The sequence below is a fragment of the Camelina sativa genome, chromosome 10 (assembly GCF_030686135.1).
Source record: "Camelina sativa cultivar CO46 ecotype springtype chromosome 10, ASM3068613v1".
Taxonomy (NCBI): domain Eukaryota; kingdom Viridiplantae; phylum Streptophyta; class Magnoliopsida; order Brassicales; family Brassicaceae; genus Camelina; species Camelina sativa.
The window spans coordinates 25,402,195-25,428,507 of record NC_141889.1 but is presented as its reverse complement, the minus strand read 5'-3'; the positions used below and the strand labels follow the sequence as shown (position 1 = coordinate 25,428,507).

General features: G+C 36.7%; 4 protein-coding genes and 2 long non-coding RNA genes across 8 annotated transcripts; 4 read left to right on the top strand and 2 right to left on the bottom strand.

The window, feature by feature from the left end:
- Positions 1–5,060: 5,060 nt before the first annotated feature.
- On the top strand, positions 5,061–8,144 carry LOC104719653 (transcription factor MYB24-like). 3 transcript variants are annotated; one of them, XM_087470070.1, is made up of 4 exons: positions 5,061–5,356; positions 6,340–6,469; positions 7,269–7,615; positions 7,730–8,144. In XM_087470070.1, the coding sequence occupies exons 1-4, from the start codon at positions 5,206–5,208 to the stop codon at positions 7,873–7,875; spliced, it is 774 nt and encodes a 257-aa protein (XP_087326196.1). In that variant the 5' UTR covers positions 5,061–5,205; the 3' UTR covers positions 7,876–8,144. The 3 variants fall into 3 exon arrangements, with proteins under 3 accessions (XP_087326196.1, XP_087326197.1, XP_010435910.1); XM_087470071.1 differs by lacking the exon at positions 7,730–8,144 and adding an exon at positions 6,616–6,677 and having other exon boundaries at positions 7,269–7,653; XM_010437608.3 differs by lacking the exon at positions 7,730–8,144 and having other exon boundaries at positions 7,269–7,713.
- On the bottom strand, positions 5,305–6,832 carry LOC147937346 (uncharacterized). Its single transcript, XR_015568948.1, has 3 exons — positions 6,698–6,832; positions 6,353–6,446; positions 5,305–5,350 (listed from the first exon to the last, which is right to left on the bottom strand). It is a non-coding gene; the product is annotated as an uncharacterized LOC147937346 (long non-coding RNA).
- Positions 8,145–8,421: 277 nt separating the features above from the next.
- On the bottom strand, positions 8,422–9,871 carry LOC147937345 (uncharacterized). The gene is made up of 2 exons (XR_015568949.1): positions 9,690–9,871; positions 8,422–8,692 (listed from the first exon to the last, which is right to left on the bottom strand). It is a non-coding gene; the product is annotated as an uncharacterized LOC147937345 (long non-coding RNA).
- A 1,323-nt stretch (positions 9,872–11,194) lies between these two features.
- LOC147937344 (uncharacterized) lies at positions 11,195–14,087 on the top strand. The gene is made up of 6 exons (XM_087468755.1): positions 11,195–11,353; positions 11,456–11,920; positions 12,172–12,315; positions 12,457–12,894; positions 12,993–13,167; positions 13,540–14,087. The coding sequence occupies exons 1-6, from the start codon at positions 11,195–11,197 to the stop codon at positions 14,085–14,087; spliced, it is 1,929 nt and encodes a 642-aa protein (XP_087324881.1).
- A 738-nt stretch (positions 14,088–14,825) lies between these two features.
- Positions 14,826–18,826, top strand: LOC104719654 (PWWP domain-containing protein 3). Its single transcript, XM_087469366.1, has 2 exons — positions 14,826–15,311; positions 15,463–18,826. Exon 2 carries the CDS (start codon positions 15,491–15,493, stop codon positions 18,503–18,505), a length of 3,015 nt encoding a protein of 1,004 aa, XP_087325492.1. The 5' UTR covers positions 14,826–15,311; positions 15,463–15,490; the 3' UTR covers positions 18,506–18,826.
- A 2,043-nt stretch (positions 18,827–20,869) lies between these two features.
- LOC109126960 (uncharacterized) lies at positions 20,870–21,723 on the top strand. The gene has a single exon (XM_019230965.2). It carries the CDS (start codon positions 21,079–21,081, stop codon positions 21,667–21,669), a length of 591 nt encoding a protein of 196 aa, XP_019086510.2. The 5' UTR covers positions 20,870–21,078; the 3' UTR covers positions 21,670–21,723.
- The last annotated feature ends 4,590 nt before the right edge of the window (positions 21,724–26,313 follow it).

Sequence of the window (26,313 nt, the reverse complement as noted above, 5' to 3'; positions counted from 1 at the left end):
TACAATCAAACTAAGGCATCCTAACCGGTCAAGAACACAAAATCATCTATCCCATCCCTAGAAACTTTACTACACTACTCGGACATGATAACAAGGAACAAAATAACGAAAATGAATAAAACTTGCATTGTATTAAAAGATAGAGTAGAGTAGAAAGAGTACAAGATAGAAATCTAAGAAAACTATAAAAACTATGAAATAAAAATGCAAAACGAAAAGGAAAATGTTTGAGTCGCTCAGTTCTCTCACAGAAGCTCTCGCTCTCTGGTTTGAGGGTCTGCGGCGTGCTCCCTTGCGAGCTAGGAGAGGAGAGGGTTTATATATGGAAACCCTTTTGACCTAGCTTCCCAGACCTGCTCGATGGTCTACTCAATAGGGTACACGAGGGTGAAGTCGGGTTACTCCTCCGGTGGATCTTCGGGTTGTTCTTCATGCTCTCGGATCCTCCTCGATCGTGTTGGGGTTCGAACTTGTTCTTGCAGCTCGATGGCTCCTTCGGGTACATGCTCGGATTGTCCTTGTTTTCGCCCCATTTTTGGTTCTTTAGCACCTGTTTTCATCCAAAATATGTAAATGCAGAAATGCAACACCCTAAATGGTCTAAAAGTGAATTCCTACAGTTAGTGACCTAAAAATGCTAAGTTAGAGATATGAACAATGCAAAATATGGACAAAAAAAGATGCTAAAAACATATAAATTAGAGAGTTATCATAGGGTCCCCTTATAGGATTTGGATTCATGGTTATGGATGATGATGATGGAAGGAAGAGAGAAAATGAGAGTAAAAAAGAAGATATATTTTTTAATTAATTTATTCGTCAATTGGGTAAAAGAACGATACATAAGAGTTTGTAAGGACAAAGTACAAACTGGAAACAACAACCAAACATTACAAACTCAAGATATTAAACCAAATGAGAACTTGTGAACTGGGAAATATCACATCATGTCACCAAGGGCAGAGGTAATGTAGAAGCATATGTGGTCAATTGATCCTGGTGAATTTTTAAAATTAGTTAAATTTTTACACAAAAATTAATTTGGTCATTGTAAAATAGCAGAACTGATCTCTTAAAAAAAATTTTGACGCTGATGAACTGATTTCCTAGCTTCGCCACTAGATTTCACTAGAGATTCATGCCTTATTTAATCATGAAATACATGCTTTACTTCGATGAATGTGATGTGTTCCAATAATTAGCTATCTTGCCAAGCCAGGAATACTAATGTTATGTTCCATATGTCAAAAACATGATTTAGTCGACGACCTCAAGTATTTGACAACCTGTCAAAGAATATGTATTCCGTATCAATACCTCTTAACTACATCTAGTAAAAGAGGATGGGCTAGTGGAATGAATTCTCGATCTCACACCTACATACATATACGATACTAAAAGAGATTTAAACTGACATCAAAAAGTTTCTCACTATTTTATGTTCATCCTTACGCATATAAATTTGTGCGAATTCTAGTCCATCCGCTCATTTCTCCGTCTCGGAGAAACTAGATCTTTTTCCAATTAAACTAATCCCACATCATAAGTATCTACATATTCTACATGAAGAGTTGAAGACAACTCTCATTTGCCCTGTCAATCAATTATACATGTCAATCAATTATACATATCACTCGCGTGACCGTAACTTATTTTTTTTCTCAACAAGGTAGATTACCTCATGAGCTAGTCTTCCAAAGAACAATGTGCATTAAAGTACCAAGAAGGGATTTTATTTAATCTTGGCAAAATTGCTCCTCGTTGGTCTACTATAAGATTCTTTTTTTTTTTTGGACAACCAAACTCTTAAATTGATAAAACGATGTTTCACCTACACAAGAGGGATATAGTAAGAGCATTCTTTGCTAGAGCATCTGCGATCATATTTTTGTTTCTAGGGATACAATAAAAATTACAAACAGTGAAATAACTTGATAGATCCAGGATATTGTGGAGAATCTCGTGAAGTTCCTTCAAGCAGAGTTTCAAATTCAAAGCTTTGACTAACATCTGAAAGTTCGAGGCAAACGAAAGGTGTGTGAAACCCAAAGCGATTGCAACTTCTACTGCAGTAAGAGTTGCCAACGCTTTGGCCATCAAGGGGGAGTGGACATGGTCCACAAGATCTGAACCTTGTTGGAGGATTTGGTCATGGTGATCTTTGAAGACCCAGCCAAGTCCTGCTTTTAGTTCTGATAACCACGAAGCTTCTGTGAAGCAGGTAATCATGTTATCGCTTCGGTGTGCCCGATTCGATGGGGTTTGCCTTTGGGATGTTGGAGCTTTATAGTTTTCCTAATTGAGCTTGTTGCTATTCTTTCGCCCTGATGATAGCTACCTGAAGAGCATCTTACGCTGTGGTCTGTTCTTTGTTGAATATCAGCTTATTACGTTTTGTCTATAGTATCGAGAGGATCCATGGGGCCAGGGGACTGCCCCTAATCCCGGTTGGTGGTAGACATATCATTCGGTTAACTGTCGTAATTCCTACAGGGGCTGAGGACACCAATTGGGGGGAGAAAATTTTGCTGAAAAGAGCCTTACTCCAAATTTTGACCGCAAAGGGGCAAGTGAAGAACAAGTGAAGCTCGGATTCAACTTCATTGCAATGTGGGAAATTAACATTCTCCGAGGTTTTACGGTGGGTAAGGTTAATTCCCACCGGGATGGCTTGTTGTACGATCTTCCACATCAGAAGTTTTGTTTTCGGGGAAGTCTTGACACTCCAGATATTTGTTTGCCAATTGAACAGGTGAGAGCTCTGTGAGTTGCATGGGAGGGAGGTTTGTCTAGAATCCACTGATTGACTTTTATGGTACCCTGATTTTGTGGTGTAAATTCTACCTTTAGATGGTAGCCTTGCCCACTTGTCTGGGGTGCTTTATTTGCTAGATTTAATTTTGAGGATTTACTTTTTCATATGCAGGTAACACTCTTTTTATGAGATCAATGTTCCGAGATGAGGTACCTGGCATGAGGAGGTCCGCAACTGTCTACAAGTGAGCTTCCGTAGTTGGAGGTCCCATTGGAATCGTTGGGGTATCAAGGGATAACCACGGGCTATTCCAAATAGGTATTGAGCTACCTAAGCTGATAAGATATCCAACATGAGGTTTCAACAGGTCTCTACCAATACATATGCTGCGCAAGCCGTGTGATACCAAATTAGGTACTGAGCAATCCAAAAAACTTGTGTTACTGCAATATTTACCTAGAAGAACTCTTGCTAGTAAACATTTGAGAGATGTGAGGAGTCGCCAGCTAATGTGTACATGGAGGGCATCATTGAAGGATTTAATACCTCTGAAACCCAGTCCTCCATCTTCAAACATTTAGTCATCCTTTTCCAAGAGATCCAGCACATCTTTTTCTTTTCTGTTCTATGATCCCACCAAAATTAATGCGCATTGAATTCTCTTGCAGAGGTTGTTCGGGAGCTTGAAACACGACATGGTGTATGTAGGCATGGCGGCGAAAACCGATTTCAGCATAGTGAGTTTCCAAGCAGAAGAAAGGAATCTGGAAGACCAGCTCAGAGCTTTATGTTTTATCATGTCCTTGATCATGCTGAAAAGGTCATTCTTCTTGCGGCCAAAGATTTCTGGTAGGCCCAACTAGTTTCCTTGCCCCCTTCTGTTTTAAACGCCTAGAATTCTCTTTGCTTCCTCTTTTGTCGCTTCTGGGGTTTTAGCTGCAAAGGTTATTGAGGATTTCGCTTGGTTTATTTGTTGTCCTAATGCTTGTTTATATAACTGCATGATGCTTTTTAATTTTGAACAGCTTTGTGGATCCGAACGGTAGATGAACATTGTGTCATCAGCAAAAAGGAGATGATTGACTCGGGGGCTACCTGATGCTACTCGCAAAACAAGCATGCTTCCTTGGACCTGGGCTTTTGAGCATAGGCCAGACAAAACTTCACTGCAGATTATGAAGAGATACGGGGAAAGTGGATCCCCTTGGCGTATTCCTCTTTCAAGATTAACTGTTCCACGAGCATGCCCATTCAATAAGTAAGAGTATTCCACTGTATTGATACATTGCATGATCCATTGGATCCAGGTTTGGTGGAAACTCATTCGCTCCATTGCTGCTTTAATAAAATCGCATTCAAGCTTATCATAAGCTTTGCTCATATCGGTTTTAACCGCCAACATATTTTATTTGCTTTATAGGTTTTCAAATAGTGTAGGGCTTCGTGCTGATCAACACATTGTCAGAGATGGCTTGTTGAGGGAAAAAATTCATTCCCTTTTGTATTCATATTCATACTCATATTCTTATTCATAAACTATATATTATTTAACTTTTATATCAACTAAAAAAAGAAGGCGTTCTTTGGGCAGAACCAAACGGTAGTTCAGTTTCCATTCCCCAAACTATTAAGATGTACAATTATAAAAAAGACTCAGTAATTTATAAACCATAACTATGCGAGTAAATGCACAAAAAATGAGGTATACATTAGGATTTAGCGTGTTCAGGTTATATATATGATGGTATCCAAATAAAAATCGAATATGTTATAGAGGGTTTGGTATAATTTTGCTAGTTTGGGTTTTAGTCAAATAGATCATCAGTTATCAAGAAAAAATGGTTTTAGATAAAACAAATTCTGTTTTTTTTACCGTTTGGCGAGGATTCTGATGCAGTAACTCATAAATAAAACAAATTATTTTAAACTGTGCTATTAGATATGGTCCGATGTCCGGATTAAGTATTTTAGTTCGATTCACATTGGTTTATTTGGATTCTACTTGTACATCGAAAAATGAAACTGAATATTATATATACATATTCAAATATCACATATGCATACATGCATATATGTGCATGTAGGGTGAATAGATATTGATAGATATCATACAATATGATCATACACTATCATAATTAGGTCGTGAAGCTATATCTTCCCATGTGTTATTACAATTTCTATAAAATCAAATAAAAAACGACAATAAGTGTGGCTAATTAGTACTATATCTTAAGTCATTTAAGATTTTAATTTGGACTTAAAAGTAACAACGCCTTAAATTTAGAAACCTTCTCTCTATAAAAGCAGAAGCTAGCCCACCACTATATTACCTCAAAATATCAACTCTCTCCCACACTTTCAGAACTCACCTTTTCTATTTCTCTTTCTAGAAATTATCTTCATCTCTATCGATTATATAGTAGAGTTATTAAGAGTAACTTCATAGATATATGGAGAAAAGAGTAAAGGGTAATGGTGGGTCGGGATCAGGAGATGCAGATGTGAGAAAAGGGCCATGGACCATGGAAGAAGATTTGATTCTCATCAATTATATCGCCAATCATGGTGAAGGTGTTTGGAACTCTCTCGCCAAATCTGCAGGTCAAATTCTTATATAAATTACAATTGATCACCAATATTTGTTAGTTATGCATGTGTGTATGTTGATCAACTAGCTAGGGTTTTGATCTTCACATGCGAAGATATTATATTTCAATCTCTAATATATGTTTCCATAGGATTATAAAAGTTTGTGACATCTTCTAATTATATATATATATATATATATATATATATAATTAGGAATTTTCGTTCATATATTTTAAAAAACATGTAAGCAAAAATCTATCTCAAACTATTTGAAATTCAAGGATAATATTAATTTTTACTAAGTTTCCCAAGTTTGTACATATATAAGCAAACTCAATAAGAAAATAAAGTTTTGAATCCGGATCTTAATTGAATGAATCAATTGAATTCTCTAAAAACGTGGTCTTTGACGGGAACTAATCATCACTTTTATTTTTTTGAACAACCACTTTAAAAATCTCTGTTATATGTATGAATGTAATTTAGAAATTATTTTTTTGGCTGTGGAGAAACAAAATATATAAATTGTTGTGTGTTTGTCGCTAACATCTAATTGAAACTATTGTCTTCCACAGATCGACAGACCTTGTTTGATTGGAACTCTTTAATTTTATCTAGCTAGGGTTTTAAAGTTTTGACCTTAATTACGTCTTACACTCTCGATGTACAATCATAAACAAAATTATCCCAAATAATTTAATGTAAAACACTTAATATCAACGTTTGTTAGACCTAATCTGTCTGGTTAGAGTTTTTACTGCAGTCCAGTAAAGCTGATATTATGGTTTAAAAATCCGAATAATAATATTAATTCATTTTAAATAGTTAAAACACACTAATAGAAAATGACAAAAAAATGATATATTTTACCTAAGTAGATATTTTACCCAAGTAGTACATATATGTACGATATATACACATGCATGCACACAATCGATAGTCTATTTCTTGATAATTGATTGTAAATTTGTAATTATAATTGTATGTAAATATAGGCCTAAAACGCACCGGAAAAAGTTGCCGGCTCCGGTGGCTGAACTACCTCCGACCAGATGTGCGACGGGGAAATATCACAGCAGAAGAACAGCTCATCATCATGGAACTTCATGCCAAATGGGGAAATAGGTTAGTAATTTGTTCATATATATACCTCAATATACATATATATAACTCAAACTTAATAATATATAAGGTTAAGTATGTATAAATCGAGAGAAGCAAAGCTAATTTTTCGAACTTTGAATCGGTTTTATATATTCTTGAGGCTAAAGACTGAAAGGATCTTTAAAAAGACATCAAAGCAAGACATTAGGTGAAGAAGCGAAACATATTGGTGGGTATTACAAAACTTACAATTCTTTTCAACCATTTGTTTGAGTTTTCTACACGTGCCGAAATTTCTTCACCACTAATATTAAACCTCGTGCCAATTCTTCCACGTACGAGTTGTTATGATTAATTCTTTTATACGACCATGTACAAAGACAAGTACCAAATTTATATACATCTTTTTTTTCCGCACGAAAATACTTATTGATTGGGAATCGTATATACACGCGTAAAAGTGATGTATACCGAACGTTAGATATTTCATAGATTTCGCCTTATGATTGAAATATTGATTTAAATACTGAATTTTCGGGTCTAGTTCTCTCAATTTATAAAAAAAAAAAAAAACTCATTCACACCGTACCAATAGTTTCATACCAAAAAAAAAACAGTAGCAAAATTTGGCTAATGTTGTTCTGATATGGAAGCTTAAAAAGTCTCAATGCAAACCTTATTTTGGTCAACTTAATTAGATGTAGCTATTTCCTTGCAGCCACAACTTGGATCTAACCTCAATATATATAATCATGCATTTGTTAAATTTTAACACAAGTACATAATTATTTAATCCTGATGATAAATCATTATTGATTAGGTGGTCGAAAATTGCAAAGCATTTACCAGGAAGAACCGACAATGAGATCAAGAATTTTTGGAGGACCAAGATCCAGAAATACATCATCAAGAACGGAGAAACGACGACCGCTGGATCACAAAGCTCTGAGATCATAAACCATCATGCCACAAGCACGGGCCAAGTCTTGACTGATACTCAAGAACCCATGGATATGTATTCTCAACATGCCAACAATATTGATCATCAGCTTAGTTACGACACTTATGTGCCTGAATCGGATTCGATCATGATGCCATTATCAGTTGATCAATCCGAACAAAACTATTGGAGCGTCGATGATCTTTGGCCCATGCATTTATATAATGGTAATTAATTAATAAGTTACTTAAATTTGCGGTCCAAAGAATATTTTATATACAACTATACGAGTAACTAAACGTCGATCGGTTATTTCTTGGCCTGATATGCTTAATATAAAGGTAAAACAGATATGAGAGTACTATATGGGTTTGCCTCATATCGTTTAGAGGTAGGTACTCAAGATCAGGTTGGAGACTTTTATGGTACCCATTCGACGTTATACCTAAATAAAACTACCGAAATGGATCATATATACGTATTTTGAAAATAATTGGTCAGTGCTTTATTGTTGATGTACAAGAACACCCTTCAATTAATATTATGTTTGTGTCAACATACTATTATTTTTTTTAATGTATGTGTGTGTTTTTGTTTAATTAAGTGTTGAAATATGTTTCTTGTTTGTTTTTTTTTGGGGTAAGAAATGGGATCTGATCGGGAGTTCAATGTGTACGTACTTATGTTACCGAATAATTCTATTTATAGTACTTCTATTAGAAGAAAGTTATGGGAAAATAATAATTTTTGACCTCATCTATCTTTTCAATAATATGCATATGTATGTTTTAAAACGACTAACAATACAACGACAGAATTAATACAAACAATTATGTTACATATGGAGAAAAAATGGAGTTATTTCTATTGCAACTACTTAAAATGGAGTTATTTCTATTACAAACAATTATGTTACCTAGTATAGAGAAAAAATGGAGTTATTTCTATTGCAACGACTTAAAGGAGATATATCTCTTCGTCACTTATATAATTATTTAATTTTCAAAACTTAATAAATAAGCTATTTAAAGAGTTAAATGGAAACGAAATCAGGGTAAGATAATTTAAGAGTACATCAAACGATTTTTACAATATTTGAATTTCTAAAAATCGTAGACCCGACTTTGATACCGATTTATTGGGTGGATATACATGTACATGTGGATGAATGAAAGCACATGGCACACATGATGACATTTATCAACATGCATAACCTAATCCAACATATATATAGTCATAGAAAAGGCATCACAGCTATACACTTGCGCCACTTCTTATTACCCATATTCCCATTGTATCCAATTCTGTGCAACATGTAGAACCCGACGTTAGCCTAACTCTTTGAACTGAACTTTCAAAACCTCAAATATTTCTAAAAAATTTCCATTATAGAGTCAGGCTCTATTAATGAAACAACTGTTATAATAATCGATCCAAAGATACCAGCAGAAAAAAGAAGAAGTGCCTGGTGTGGAATATATTCGTGGACGTAGTTAATGTGCTCAATATATATACTGTTGATGTAGAATAAACAAAGTGGCTAAATTTTTTGGTTAGTATATTAGAATGCTATACCAGTTAACGTCTAGACTAACTTGAGTTTTAGCATGACGAGATCAAATCAAGGGATGATTGATTTAAAAATTTTAATCCATAAATAATCTGATTATGAAAAAAAAGAATAATCGGACCGACAAGGATATTTTTCGTGGACGACAAGAAGTTCGGTAAGGGAGTGAGTTCACTATAGTAAGGCGGCATAAGTATTTAAGGTTTACCAAACTTTCTGCTTTATACAATGAAGCCTTTTGTCCAAATTGCCATTAATATACTTGTATAAATATATAACCAAATATATGTATATATCAAACTAAATATAATCCATATCAAATGTTAGGTTTGCATATGCACAAATAATTTCACATATGACGTAGTGGAGTCGTGGAGATTATCATCTTAACTGAGTATACCTTAGTCTATCTTGACGTACTTAACAAAAATATTTTCGTACTACTGTCTAAAGGCATCAAGTTTGCTATTGCAATATGGTTTCGCTCTTCTTGTTTTACCTGTCTATTGAAATCATATCTTTCTGAACTGGTCCAGATGAAAATATATATTCCATAATTTAAGTTACACAATCAAGATTTGGATGAGTAGAAACGGAACTAAGAGTAGATGCATTGGTTTAATGGTGATCATATGTTTTCATCACAAGATTCACACCAAAGAGACTTGGATCTCATCTCAATCCATATTTCCATATTGACAAATAAAAAAAAAACTTATAAGATGACAAACCGTTGATGTAAGATTTCACGTCCAAAGAGAAAGATCACCTCATGACCAAGTTGCTTATAGTGTTTAGGTTGTATAGCATTCACCTGATCATGACCAAGGTTGCTTACTATATAGTGTTTAGATTGTATAACGTACATATTCTAACTGAATCTAGAACATATGCTCAAATCATATTTGTTTTTGACACATCTTCAATCGTGATTTATAGATATAGGCATTAGATGCAAGTACTCTAAAAGATAAAATTTATTGAATTAGGTTGCATATCCTTTAAGTTTTTTGCCCACATGTTTTTCGTGTGAAAAGTGTGAATTTCCCATGTGAATCATAAATAAAAACATCACATGGTGGGTCGTGCAGCACAACTTACAATTAGGTATTATAGAAAACGTGCATGAATTTGAGTTTCATCTATTTATTTATATATTTTTGTGTCTCTTCTATTTTCACTATAATGATCCGCCAGTCACGTAACCTTGGGTCTTGGACTTTTGAGATTGGTCGATGGTATACCCAAGTTGTGTTCAAGTTTATTAAGCTTTCTTTTAGGGCCTGTTCGTTTCCTTGTCGCATTGTCAAAATGAATTAAAGAGCACTATCGACAGTTATATAACATTACATTATATTCTCCGGTGACTCTATTTTATCGCTATGTTAAGGACACGAACATGGCCTTAAACGATGGTTAAGTGTGGAATCATTGATTTATAAGTTTTAGTTTGTAAAAGTTAAAAAAACTCTTAGGTTCAAGTGCGATACCCCGATACGCAAGATAAGTGTAATTCTAGACGGCTAGAGCCCCATAGTAGATGTAGAAGTATTATTAAACTCTTGGTTAACCATTGGCTCAAAGGGACTTCTACAGTGTTTTAACTGTAAAAATATTGTATCATTAATTTATGGGACTTCTACAGCCCCATATACTTTACAAAGAGATAATGGGCTGAAACCAACATATATTACCCACCATTACTTGATTAAGTATCCACTAAGACATGGAAGCAGAGGGTATCATTGGTTAAACAAGTTCTCTTAATCAGCCACATAAGAAAGACTTCTGTGAAAAGTTAATTATTCGACTGGAATGAGAAAAAAAAAAGAGAAAAAAATCATTGGCTAAAAATCATTGTCCACTGAATAATAAAATAAAAATACCATAGGACCTATGGTATAGGTCGTAAATCTCCTTTTTAATTGGTAGATTTTCATAAACAGACTGTAAATTTCCTTTTCGAATTGATCCATAGTTTATGAACGGTGATTTTAATGAATTTGTTGGGAATCATGAGAAATCAGGTGGCGCTTCCCGACCAGCCTCTTCTTTTGTATTCTTTAGTTCTATGATTCGACATTGTGGTATGTTAGAGTTCCCCTACTATGGTGAGCAACTCTCGTGGTGAGGTACTAGACGGAATAATTAGGTTGTTCGTTGTCGCTTAGATCGAGCTTTAGGTAATGAGGATTAACATTGCTTCTATCCTCATTCAAGGGTTGACTATTTAGAAATGATTGGATCTGATCATTGTCCTATTCTGGCAACTTGCTTTAAAACAGCCTTAAGGAGGCGTCGACAGTTTCGTTTTAATAAGCGATGGTTGGGAAGAGATGGCTTGTCGGATGCGGTGGAGTCTGGATGGAATCGTACCAGGAACTTCCGGATACCGGTTTTTGTGGATAAACTTAAGAACTGCCGAAATTCGATTTCGTGGTGGCGAAAAAATAGGGTTTTTACTGGGTCTACAGTTATTTCCAATTTGATTTCGCAGGCGGAAATTTGCAACATCGAAAGGAAACTCAAGGAGGCTTATCGAGATGAGGAAGTATATTGGCAGCAAAAAAGTAGGAAGTTTTGGCTAAGGGTTGGCGATAAAAACACAAAGTATTTTCACGCTTCCACGAAACAACGACGAGTCAAAAATAGGATTACTGGGTTATATGGTCTTGATGACACCTGGACTGAGTCAGAATCGGGTATGGAGGATATAGCAACAAATTACTTTGCGGATCTGTTTAAACGGTCTGACGTGTGGGGTGTCTCGCAGATGCTCCAGGAAATTCCTCAGCTAATCACGGCTAACATGAATAGGATTCTGATCAGGGAGATCACAGAATCAGAGGTTCGCAAAGCTTTGTTTGCTATGCATCCTGAGAAGACACCAGGACCTGACGGGATGACGGTTTTGTTCTTTCAGAGGTTTTGGTCCACTCTTAAAGGAGATCTCGTGGATTTGGTGAAGGAATTTTTTGCACAGATCGTTTCGATCCATGGTTAAATGAAACGAATATTTGTCTCATTCCTAAAACGGAACGAGCCCAACGGATGTCGGAGTTTAGGCTGATTAGCCTTTGTAATGTGTGTTATAAGATTATCTCTAAAATTCTGTGTTTTCGGCTCAAACGGGTTCTCCCATCCCTTGTTTCAGAAATACAATCGGCTTTTGTTTCTGGACGTTTAATCACTGATAATATACTGGTGGCCCAGGAGATGTTTCATGGTTTAAATACCAATCCTCAATGTAAATCGGAGTTTTTGGCTTTCAAGACGAACATGAGTACGGCATATGATCGTGTAGAGTGGGATTTTTTGGAAGCAGTTATGGTTAAGCTAGGTTTTGATAGGAAATGGGTTTCCTGGATTATGTGGTGTGTTTCTTCCGTTTCGTATCAAGTCATTTTAAATGGTCAGCCTAAAGGCTTTATTAAGCCATAGAGGGGTCTTCGTCAGGGGGATCCTTTATCTCCTTATTTGTTTATTTTATGTATGGAGGTCTTAATTGCCAATATTAAGAAGGCTGAAAGAGAACAGAGGATTTCGGGTATCAAGCTAGCTCGAGATTGTCCCATTATCTCACATTTGTTGTTTGCTGATGATAGTTTGTTCTTCTGTAAGGCAGAGGCAGCTGAATGTTCTACGGTATTGGGAATTATTGAAGATTACGGGAAAGCGTCTGGGCAGGAGGTTAACTTAGAGAAATCATCCATCATGTTTGGAAAAAAGGTTTCCCCCGAAATAAGGACTCAATTGAAATCGGTAATGGGAATCTCCAAAGAAGGTGGTATGGGTTTGTATTTGGGTATCCTGGAAAATCTCCAGGGTTCGAGAACTAAGGTTTTTAGATACGTTAATGACCGTTTAGATGATCGCGTGAATGGTTGGTCTGTAAAATATTTATCGAAAGGTGGGAAGGAAGTTATGATTAAATCGGTAGTGTTGGCTCTCCCAACCCATGTTATGTCTTGTTATAAGTTGCCAAAGAGCTAACGTCTAACTTAACGAGTGCTATCTCAAATTTTTGGTGGAAGTCTAACGATAAGGCCCGCGGTTTGCACTGGGTTGCTTGGGATAAGATGTGTAAAGATAAATGTGACGGCGGCTTAGGGTTTCGTGCTTTGGAACAGTTCAATGATGCTATGTTGGCTAAGCAGTATTGGCGGTTAATTCACTACCCAACATCTCTAATGGCTCGGGTTTTGCGAGGTAGGTATTTTCAGAATAAACATCCTTTACAGACCAAGAAGCCTTATTCCCCCTCGTTTGCTTGGCGGAGTATTTTTTCAACTAAAGGATTGGTGGAATATGGATCACGATGGGCGATAGGTTCGGGTTGTAATGTCTCGGTGTGGCGAGATCAGTGGATTCCGGAAAATCAACCGAGACTAGCTAATGGTCGAGGAGCGTAGTTACATCCCAATTTAATGGTCAACCATTTAATTAATCCAATTACGAAAGAGTGGCATTTGCCAATCCTAGAGGAGTTCATGGATCCCATAGATATTCAGATCATTTTATCTATGGAGATCCGTAAATCCTTTAAACTGGATAAACTGATTTGGCATTTCACTAAATCAGGGAAGTATTCGGTTAAATCCGGTTATCGGCTCGCACGTGAGTTAGTTAACGAGGTCGAGTATGGACCGACGTGTACGGCTCTTCGGGCGCAGGCTTGGAAACTTGAGGTTCCTCCAAAGATTCAACATTTTTTCTGGCAGATTGCCTCTGGTTCCCTCCCTGTGTTGGAACGCCTTCATCATCGGGGAGCCCAGTGTGATCCTTTATGTAAACGATGTGGCTTGGCGGTAGAAACTATCAATCATGCACTTTTTGAGTGTCCTCGTTCTCGTCGGATCTGGGCTTTGTCCCCGAACTTAGATTTCCTATATTGGCGGGCGTCGTCCCAGTCGGTGACCACGGATATAAGTTTCCGTCTTCCTTGGATTGTCTGGTGTATCTGGAAAGATAGAAATAAAAAAGTTTTTCAGGGTATAGAGGTAGAGCCAACTGATATTATCACTCAGGCGACTATGGATAAGTTGTTATGGGAGGAGGCTAAGTCCTTCACTTTGGTTCCTTTAGATCCTTTACCCTTGGAGATTCGGCTCCCTGGTCCCCGGTGTTAGGTCGATGGATCTTGGAAGGCTTCAGATCCTTTGGAAGGGTTAGGATGGTGGTTATGTAATAATGAAGATAGAACGTTATTAATGGGAACACGAAGTCAGCGACGCGGACCATCACCTCTACATTTGGAGCTTCAGGCGTTGATTTGGGCGATGGCATCCATATTGGCGATGGGCACTCAATGTCAGATTTTCGAGACAGATTGTGCTGAATTAGTGGTGATGGTGCAGTTCCTGATGATTGGCCTGCTTTTTCTAATCTGTTGGATGAGTTTAGCTCACTTCGCTCATCATTTCCATCCTTTTTGCTTTTGAGGATTCCGCGTACGTCTAATGTACGGGCTGATTGTCTTGTCCGCTCTTCGAGATTGTTAGTTTCTGCATCTACCTTTGTAAACTCTTTTCCTCTAGTTTGGGCAACCAACCTTGGAGTTATTTTCTAATTTAATGTTCGGTTGACAAAAAAAAAAAAAAAAAAAAACTAATCAACAACAAGCACGTAAATTTTAGATACTGGTCATTTTCACTAAAACGAAACAAAATTGAGAGATACTAAAGACTTTAGTGGGCCGAGCAAATCCATAAAAAAATTAAAACAAATTTTTGTCTTGAGAAAACGGCAAACATAAGTGTCGTTTCATAATACTTGAAAAAAATCTCACTGCTTTTATTACTGCAACTATAAATAGGCCGTCGAAGCACCACAAATTACAGCTGTCGATCATCTAAAGCTTCTGACGTGTCTCTCAAATATTTCACCTCAACTCGCCTCTATACCCGCGTGTTACTCACTCTCATCTCCGATTCCGCCACGTAAGACTCTTGGTAACATTCGTACCACACAGAGAAAGCGAGTAAAGTTAGAGTTCTCTACTCTCGAAGGTTGGTCTAGTTTAGTCGTGAAAGTGACCACAGGCTTATTTTGGGAAATCTTTTCTAAAAAACGTTGTCTTTATTCTTGGGGTAAAAATAAAATAAAAAAGACTTAATTACCAAAGTACCCTTTAATTTCTCCGAAAGCTAAACCTTTTTTTTGCAGCCGCGTTTCACTTTCAACGATACCTCTTCATCTTCCTCTCTCTCTCACAAATCCTGAATCCAGAGAGCTCCTCTGAGTCTCTCTATCTCCCTCTCTGTGTGTTGTTACTAGAGTTTTTTTTTGCTTTTGTTTTTGAAGATTCGCTCGAACGTCGTAGTTTTGCGTTTCTCTCGGAGCTCGAAAACTAGGTAAATCAAATTTGATTTTACATAAGATTTTAACCTAATTTATACTTTGGTTTATTTTTTTTTGGAGAAATCGTTGGTGTTTATGTGTAAATTGACTAGTTAGGTTTGATTTTTTTTTTGTCGTTTTCTGATTTTTTTTTTTAATCTACAGTCGGCGAGGAAGTTAGGAGAATAAAAAAATGGAAATGGAAGTTGTTTTGGGAATCGGAGAAGAGGAGAAACCTAAAGCTAGCTGTGCTTCGGAGATTGAATCGGCTAAGGAACACGATTCAGGTGAGAATACGCTAAAGGACGATGGTGTTGTTGTTGTTGTTCAAGAGAACGGTGTTAGGGTTTCTGTAAACGGATTTGGTGAGGGTGAGAAGGATAAGGTAAACGTTGTTGAGGCTGAGAAGAATTTGAACGAATCTGGTGTTGTTGTTGTCGAAGATTGTGTTATGAATGGTGTTTCTTCGTTGCTAAAATTGAAGGAAGATATGAAAGAAGAAGAAGAAGAAGAAGAAGAAGAAGAAGAAGAAGAAGAAGAAGAAGAAGAAGAAGAAGAAGAGCACGGGTACTGTGTTGGAGATTTTGTGTGGGGCAAAATCAAGAATCATCCGTGGTGGCCTGGTCAGATTTACGATCCGTCAGATGCTTCTGATTTGGCTTTGAAGATAAAGCAGAAGGGGAAATTGCTTGTGGCGTATTTCGGTGACGGGACGTTTGCTTGGTGCGGTGCGTCTCAGTTGAAACCGTTTGCAGAGAGTTTTAAAGAGTGTTCGAAGGTGAGTAATTCGAGGAGTTTCCTCGTTGCGGTGGAAGAGGCGGTTGGAGAGATGGGAAGACACGTTGAGCGTTTGCTGGTGTGTGATTGTGCTGAGGGGAAGGATAAGTTTGATAGCCGTGCGGCTAACAATGCCGGGATTAAGGAAGGGGTTTTGGTGCGCGACTTGAGACGGGAAATGATTTCGTCTTTGCTGGTTGGGAAACATGGAGAGATTCTTAAAGATGTTAAATTCTCTGCTGAGACTGTTAGCTTTGGTGGGTTGCTTGAGCTGGAGATGTTGAAAAGGAAGGTATCTGCGTTTTATCGTTCTGACAGAGGATATGGTTTGCCTGAGTATCATGAGCCTCAGTCAGTTCCAGGACTTGAAGACAAAAACAACAGTGATGATGATGATGATGAAAAAGAAGAAGAAGAAGAAGACGACGAGAATGTCGATGATGGGTTAGAATTGCGTGCTAAACGTTCTAGCATAGAGGAAGCAGAAGCTTTGGATCCTGAAGAGACGCTTCAGGGATCGTTAGAGAGGTGTTCCGGGTTTCCTGATCATAGGCTGCTCCACAGAAGGAAGGAGAAAAGCATTGCTGATATATTGGAGAATGAGTCTTCTGCTAAGGTGAGATTTGAGACAGAACTAGTGAATGGAGATGTAAGGTCAAATGTTAAGTCCGGTAGGAAAAAAACAAAACGCTTTGATGAAGTTAATGGTGAGCTTCAAAATGTTACCACCACTACACCGAGGAGAAGAAAGAGTGAAGTTTCTACAATTGAAAATGCTAGTCATAAGCAAGTGGAAGAAGGTAGCAAAAGCGAAACTTCAAGTAAGAGAAAGAAAAGGGCTGTGGATGATGATGATGGGAGTGGAAACAGAGAAGAGACAGAGAAAAACGAGGCTTCGAATATGGATATAGATATTGATTCAATTCCGTTAGCTTCGCTGCGAAAAAAGGTCAGGTTTGATGCTTCCAGTATTGAAAAGACTGATGCAAGTGGCGAGACCGCCACACAATCATCAAAGAGGGAGAGGAAGAAGAGCAAGTACCTTTCGCCTGATTTCTTGTCGGATTTTTCACGCAAAGGGAGTAAAAAGAGTCAGGTTGAATCTGAATCTTCTAACATTTCAGGTCAAAGCAAAGTAGGAGAGCAAATAACTGATGCTAATGACAGCATTATGGCAGTGGAAGAAGATGAGTTGGATTTACCATGTGAACTTTCGTTTGATAATGGGTTAGGTCGCGAAGAACTGTCAGGGGAACTAAGTAACGCTGTCGAATTTCTGAGGTTGGGAGCTACACCAAAGGAAATGCAAGATCTAATTCGTGTATCAGCTCTTGGTACACAATATCCAAAAGACAGTAGCTCAAAAGACATGGTAAGAGAATTCATGACCATCTATAGAAGCTTCACATATCATCAGGGAGCCATTCACAAGATTTTAGGGGGTTATGATAGTTCAGATAAAGAAAAAGAACAACTGAATGAGATGCCCAATCCCGAAACAAAGGGGAAAGAGAAAAAAGAGAAGAAGCGTAAAGTGAAGCAGCCAGCAGAGGAGGTTGAGGAATCTCGGAAAGAAGAGCATGAGACAGACAAGAATGGGACAATGAAGAAAGAGCGAAAACCTAAGAAGTCTAAAACAAAGAAGCAAGATGATGAAGGAGAAGAAACCCGGAAAGAGTCAAGTGAGTCAACAAAGAAAGAGAGAAAACGTAAGAAGTCTGAATCAAAGGAGCAAGCAGATGGAGAAGAAGAAACTCAGAAAGAGGCAAATGGCTTAACTAAAAAAGAGAGAAAACGTAAGAAGTCTGAATCAAAGAAGCAAGTGGAAGCGGTTGAAGAAAAGGATGCCCAGACAGAATCGAGTGAGCCAACCAAGAAAGAGAGAAAACGGAAGAAGCCTAAACATGACGAAGAAGAAACCCAGAGTGAGACTGTGAAACCCGAGAAGAAGAAGAAGAAGAAAAGAGAAGGAAAGTCTAAAAAGAATGAAAAGGGATTTGCAGGAGCTGAGCTATATGTTACATTTGGTCCTGGTTCGAGTTTGCCTAAAAAAGAAGATCTGATTGAAATATATGAGAGGTTTGGGACATTGGACAAAGAAAGAACTGATATGTTGGAGAACAACTTGTCTGCCCGTGTTGCCTTCTTGGATGTACCTGATGGAGAAAAAGCTTTTGAATCCTCGCTAGAGAAATGCCCGTTTACTACTAGTTCGACCGTTAAATTCAGGCTCAAGTATCCTAATGAGAGAACAGAGGAGAAGAAAACTGAAGCTGAAGTTGCAGAGACGACAGTGGAGGTGGAATATCTGAAGAAAAAGATGGACGAGATGAGAATGTTACTTGATGGATGTGAAGGAGGAATGACTGAAGAAGTGAGAGTGAAATTTAAAGGTGAGATAGTAAATTTGTTGGAGAAAGTGAGTAAGTAAGAGAGATGAGATCTTCTTAGGATTATGCTATTATGTTTTTATTTTGTTGGTTGAGAATTTTCAGGAGACTTTTGCAGGTTTTAGGATATTTATGGTTTCTGCAAAACAAAAAGAAAAACTATTTTGAGAAGATGATGATACTTATGAATCTTGCCATAGGTTAGAGAGTTAGATCGATGTTCCTTTTTGTTTTTGTGTAGACTTTTTATAGTTTACAAAATTCGAAACTAAATCGGTAAACCCTACTACACTGGGCTTTTGGTATATCACTCTGTTGAGTTTGGGATACTGTAGTAATACCTATTGATTATTTTTCGTTTCTTTTGTGCTAGCATGCAATAGTTTTAGGCAATTGTCGTGTTGTTAACTGAAAAATGATCATATTACAAAAGATCATTAATTAAGCTAAGTGTTTGGATTTTGAAAACATCCAAACCATCGGTTGACCAAAAATACTTGAAAAGCTTAATGGATTTTGATCTTCTCTTTCAAGCTAAATGATTCATTTTTTATCTTCTCCCACGGACAAAACAAATTTAAAAATATGAACATTGGTTGACCAAAATACTTGTAAAAGCTAATTTAAAACGATTAGAAGATAATCGAAACTCATTTTTAGTTTCTTAAAATCGTTTTAAGAGGTTTTTAACGATGAATTTTCATGGCGTCATCGCACCAATCAATCTCATCCACTCCTTTGGAATAAAAATCAAATGACATTTTGAAGAGATTGGTAAACTTATTTTCCCGCAAAACTGCGTTTTTGTCAAAACCGAAAATTGCGTTTTATCACTAAAAATGGGTTTTCACAAAACCATGTTTTTATGTCAAAACCATGTTTTCATCTAAATCGCAAAACTAGATTTTACTGCCAAAACTACAAAATTTTGTTTTATCATCAAAAATATTTTCACATAAACCGTGTTTTTCGTCAAAATCGTAAAACTACATTTATGTAAACGTAAAACTTTATTCTATTTGCCTAATGGACATCCCATTTGAACGTTGTTGTTAATTGATATTGTTGTCAATGAACATGGCCATTTATCCGCAATCAAAATGTTCAATATTGCCATATTGGATAGGTCTAAAACGGACGTAGACAACCCATTTGAAAGCCTTGGGAACTAATAACTAAATTAAGCACATTATAATTGGCTCTAGTGTTTAATAATATTGGAAATTAAATTTTAAGTTTATGAAAATTTGAACTTTATAATCTAAAACCACACGACTACTACTTTTCAATTTTTTTTATCGACATATATTCTACCACATTGACGTTAACTTTGCGTTATTGTTACCTGATCATGCCTATATATGAGTTATACGAGCCAATGCCCGGAATTTTCAAACAATGAAACCAAACATATGCGAGTTGACGTCCTTAGCCATATATTTAATACCACTGTGTCACCCACATAAAAGTTTAAACATCCCTAACTTAAGAAGTGGGTAACTATGTTTTTTTTTCTTTTGGTAACTACTAGTATAGTTTATATAATGCATAATCTTTTATAACATGATTTAATACTACTTATTGAAAAAGATTACTCTGTAAGTAACAATTAAATTAAGATAAAAGAGTTGTTAGAGATATAGAATGAGTATTATGAATTGTTCTATTGATTAGTATGATTTTATTTTGTGATCGATACATACAAAAGTTGTCTTTACCTTCTCCCTTAAGATTTGTCAAGGCAATCAATTATTAATAGTTTATTACTAGTAAGTATATAAAATAGATTAGACAGTATCACACAGTACACATAATATCTATTTGATTTTAATAAGCCTACGTTATGTTGTTGGGAGGAGAGCAAATAAATACATGCTGTAACATTAAGAAATTGAAGCAATCGAACCATCGTTTTCTAAGAGAAATTGTTATAGAGAGGAAAAATAATCGTTGGAGTACAAATGTCGTCATGCTTCTTGTTCATTTGTCAGCAATTACGTATGAATTATGTTTGATGACTATATTCTCATTTTTATTTTTAGTTTAATTTTCTCCTAATTTTTTTTACAAAAAAGGTTATACAAGTTGCCTAAACGTTTTTCTTGGTTGAATTATTTTTACATCCAATTTTTTTTAAAAAAAATATATATATATATATATATATATATATAAGTGATGATAAGGTTTTTGTATCAATTATTTTATTTTAAATTTTGCATTAGCTAATTTTGTTTTTGAAAGCTTTTTCATCTTTTTGTTGAACAATTTTGAAGGACTCGGTCTTACAACATGTTCGTCTTTATTAGGAATAATGATTTATCTGTGTTATGCGTAAAAATCAGTAGTACACCCAATACAAAAGAATCAGGTAACATCTCATTGTCAATTAATCAATCAGAAAAAAAAAAAAAAAAAAAAAAAAAAAAAAAAAAAAAACTCCACCTAAACTATTGATACAATGATACATTACCATTTTCTTTGATTTCTCTTCTTCTTTTTTTGTTAAATTCCTTAATTTTATCTAAATTGCCATTTTTATTTGCCAGCAATTCCACCTATATATATATATATATATACACCCGAAGGATACAAAAACACCATTAGATTCACAAGCATGGAGAAAGAAGATGATTACACGGCTTCGTTTTGCCTTAGCTTTAACAGTTACACCACCAACGACCGAACCGCTGAGACCATCGAGCGAGTTCGACTCGACTTTTCTGATGAACACAACGATGATGAGTTTGAATTTCCAGTTTTCAATCAGAACGTCATCGGTAAAGACGAGTCGCCACTGCTGCCAATGGCGACGGTTACAACTCAGCTGAGAGATTTATTCCTCCACGAAGATCAATCGTTTTCATCATCATCATCTTCGTCAGATGAAGAAGAAGTTCACGTAACCTCGAGTGAGAAATCGCTGAAGAGAGGTTGGAGAAAGAGCAGCTCGACGGGAGCATCATCGTCGACGTCGTGGAGGATTAGTGATTTGTTGAAGAGAAGTTATAGTGAAGGGAAACAATCTCTTAAGCTCTTGAATTCGAATTCAAGAAACAGAGACGAGTCTACGAAGAAGAAGGAGAAGAAGGTTTGTGCACATGAGAAGTTTTATCTGAGAAACAAAGCGAAGAAGAACGAAGACAAGAGAAAATCATATCTACCTTACAAGCAACATGTCGTTGGGTTTTTCTTTACTGTAAAATAGTAATGCTTAATTAGTTAATTTCCATTAGTGAAACAATTACGAATTAGTTTATTACTGCATGGGAGAGAGACACCGTAAATCTAAACCTAAACGAACCGAACGGAACTAAGTAAAAAATACAAGATTAACAAGGGCTTTGCCGAATTTTAATTGGGAAGGCCCATTAATCAATTTTTGTTTCAAAAAAGAATTATTTAAAAGTCTTATAATTTTAATTTTTCTACTTGAAAAATTAAAACAGATATCCGGTGCTGGATCAACATTTTCTCTAAAAATTATAATATAATTATTATTATTATTTATGTTTTAAAAATTTATTATGTTTGAGACATGATTTACTTTTAATATTGCAACTAAGATTTACCCCATAGTACATCACGAAACAATTTTTATCTGACAAAATTATTCATCTGTAGTACCAAATTAAATTATTTGAAATTATATGAATGTTGATCCAAATCCGTCTCATTACATCACCCTATTGATATTTTACACATTTTTGTAGTTTGAAATGTTTATAATATTTTAAGTTTTCAAAAATTATAAAATTATTATATCCGGTATAATTAAAAGATATAGCGGTATTTTAATGAATTGTTTTTAATTATAATTGTTTAGCTGTAGTATATAATTTTGTTTGAGTTTGGCAGATAAATAAGTTTTTTCATAATTTTGAAGTAATTGTTAATAATTTGAAAATAATAGTATGTGAAGGACTATATTTTAATGTTATGTAATTTTTTAATATGAAGAGATTTTTTGTATATCCTTATAACATGAAGTGTGCAAATAGTGGTTTATTAAAAGTATTTTTATTTATTTTTTAAAAAGGAGAGGAGAAAAACTTAATGCAAGAGAATTAACAATATAAAAATTATAATAATGAGTATTATAATTGAAAACTCTTTATTTGTCCAAAAAAGAGAGCGGAGTACACCGTGGAACAATCAGAATCACAAAATGATTTTACTTCTAGAGGTAAAATCAATATTTGTTCTCGATGTAAAAATAGATAGATTTTTAAACTTTTATCTCTTCCATTTATGTGAATAAGAGGTTGATATTGAAATATATATATCACAATCGATTCTGTAACGTTTTGCCCAAAAACAAAAAAAAAAAAAATCGATTTTGTAAGACTGATTACTATTATAGGCGATTTATTAGACCAAGTTTTAGCTTCTCCTTTTTCACCTTCATTCAATTTTCTAATAGAAGCTGAAAGCCGGTAAAAAAAAATATATATATATAGAAGCAGAAACTTGAAGAGTAATATATCTTATAAAAACTAGAAACTTGAAGAGTAATCTATCTTATAAGAACCAAAAAATATATATAGAAACAGAAACTTGAAGAATAACCTTGAGTTTTTAAGAAAGCAAGAAGTGCTATTAGTAATCAACTCATACATACATATAATGATATATGTATACATAAGAAAACAGAAACAAAGTGTTACGCCCTCGAACCAAAAACTCTGCGTTTTGGAGATGGGTGTCGATCGACACCCATGGTGGTGTCGGTCGACACCACTTATTTCTGGTTCGTCCAGATTGATTTAATTGTCGATTTTGTTCGGTTTGGTTTAGGAAAAACCATAGGACCGAAATAGTTAAGTGAGAAAACGACCTAGGTCGTGTTCTATTCTGTTTTGGTCGCCGTTTTTGAGAGAATACAGAGAGAAAAAGTTTCTTAAGGTTTTGGAGATAGTTTTTGAGATTTGAAGGAGTTTTTGGAGAGATCTTGCTTTGAGAGTGAAGATCCAAGGGTAAGAACATGGTGGGAAGGTTTTTGTGGTGGTAGTTTCGTCTTTTGGGTTTAGATCTCATTTTTGGCTAAGGTGAGTGCATGACCATGGCTTATCTAAGCTAAGATCTCTGTTTCTATGATTTGTGTGTTGTTTGGTTGTTTGTTTTGGTTGTTTTGTGAGTTTTTCGTAGCTTCTGAGGCTTGGATTCGCTCCTGGGATCGTGTGGGACGAAGAGGAGAAGTTTGGAGGCGAGATTCGGAGGTTCTGTTCGAAGGAAATCACTGCTCGACAGTGGTGTCGGTCGACACTAATATGGTGTCGGTCGACACCAATGCGAGGACGACTCGGGAACTTAGCGAGTGTCGGTCGACACCATGTGGAGGTGTCAGTCGACACCGTTAGGGTTTCGGGGGTGTCGAGTAGGTGTCGGTCGACACCCGAGTGGTGTTGGTCGACACCCGAGTGTTGTTGGTCGACACCATATGTCCAGTGTTGGTCGACACCTTCGAGTATCGGTCGACACCCTTCTGACAGTAACCGGATTATTTCGGGTCACTTGTGCATGTTCCTGGTTTGTTTTATTGTTGTTGTTTGTGACATGAGAGATCTTATTGCTTGTGTGTATAGCCCAATAGATGGGAGGATTGTCTCACTAAGTATTTATCAAATACTTATGCATCTCACTTTGTGTTTGTGGTGCAGGTAAAGGCAAAGTGTGATCGTAGAATCAAGGCAATGAAGATGAGGATGTTCTAGGGACTCGATTGGATGTTGTCTGGCATTGCTAGGTTGCTAGAGTTGGGTCATTAGAAACATTGCTAGGATTGCCGGTTTGGTGTTTCTTGTTGTTTAGTATTTGGATATTGTTATGTTATGATATTGGTTATTTACTGGTATTGGTTATTCCGATGTTGTGATTGTGGTTAGATGACTAGTGGGTATGGGACCACTAGTTGTAGTTTATTATTATTATTATTATTATTATTATTATTATTATTATTATTATTATTATTATTATTATTATTATTATTATTATTATTATTATTATTATTATTATTTATTATTATTATTATTTAAAAAACCGTGTCGGGTCGTTTCAGTTTGGTATCAGAGCCCTTACGGTTCTAAGTTTGGGTTCACTAGGCTTTGTGCTGTAGATGTTTGGGGATTGCATGTCTTGATTAATTATGTGAGTTAGTCAATTGTGTGTGGCATGGAGTCATAGAACATCCTCTTCGAGCCTACAATGTGATTCCACGGTGAGTTTTTGTGTGTTTTGTGTTATGTTAAGATTGCTTGTTAGCCTCTGTTCTTGGAAGTGCAGTGGTTAAAGGTGTTTGAGTTGTTGGTCGTGTACATGGGCGTTGTCGTGGTCGTGGTCATACGGGTTTCCGAGGCCAGCGAGTGTGTGGTCCAGAGTTCCACGAGGAGGTACGTCGTAGGATCGCAAGCGTATCAGAAGGGACCAGAGAGGGTTAGCTGGTGAGCGTGTCGGGGGTGCAGGGAATCCAAGTGTGGGGTTGCAGTAGGTGGAGCCCAGGGTCGAAATGATCGCTTGGCGTGCTGTGGGAGCGGTTACCGAGAGGGGTACCAGTGCATGCTCCAGTTGTACCGCATGTGGCGGGGTGCAGCTGGAGGCTGCAGATGTTGAGGTCAATCCATCTTCTGTTAGGAGGATGGAGCAGGTATAGATGATTGGTACGAGATTCTTCTCGAGAGGTACCAAGCCTAGAGGGGCAGATAGGTGGCTTATGCTGTTGGATCAAATACATCTCTGTTTGGTGGATAATCCAGGTTTATATGAGAAGTTGAGCAGGCGGGTGTAACATTGCAATGTTATACTCGGACCACAGGAGGTACTTTTGATCGGGAGATGTTTATAGTCGTTAAGGATTGTTGCTCATGAGGGGATGGTAATTCTCCTGAATACTGATAGCTCGAGGGGTTGGGGGCTCTGAGAGTGGCAGAGGGGATGATGTTCCCCTGAGGGGATGAGTAGTTCCCCTTATACCGAGATCTTGAGGATTGTGTTCCAAGAGTGAGACGGTATAACTCGAAGACGCTGGTCTGAGAGTGAGATCGGTATGGCTCGAAGGTTGCGACCTAAGGGTAGAGGAGTTGGGAGCAAGCAATGCCTAGGACATGAGTATAAACATAACGATTAAATGTAAACCTCGAGAGGTTGACGGTGGTTTAACCTTGGGTTTAGGATGTGTTGACCAATGGGTCAAGGTTTTATGACCAGAGCGGTTATGAATGTGTGGCTGTTTCGCCAGGATTGTGAGGTTGGTGCTGCTGGAGTCCCGGGAAGGGGATTTGCAGCAGGTTTGAGCCGTGAAAGGCATGTTTGCTAGATACATAAGTTCACGAGATGGCAGGATCATCTAATCGTTGCGACGATGTTGGATTACGTTCATTGGAGATGGACAAGGTTGCTAGATTCAAGGTTTTGGTAAGCTTGCTGAGGGAAACAAGGCAAGTGTTTTGAGTTGGCGACTTGCAAAGCATTTGATGCGGTGAATCAGAATGTGCGAACGTATGGTACTTGTTTGTTTTATTACGTTCGTATTGATGATTTGTTGTGGAGAATTGTTAACCGATAAGCTAACTTTGTAATAAGCTATCTTGTGGAAATTTCCCTAAGAGAGAAGTTACTAGGTTCTTGGATGGACAAGAGGTGTTGATATCTGGGCGGTGGTGAGTTGATGTCAGCATACTTGATTATTAGCCTAGTAGAGCTGAGGAAGAAAATTAAGGGGGTTCTTTCGTCTTATCACTTCACCGTGGGGAGCGTCGGTGTTGTTCGTCAAGTAGAAGGACGAGGTATGGGTTTATGAGTTTGTGGCGCCAGCAGCATTTATGAGGTTAATGAACAGCGTGTTTCAGGAGTTTCT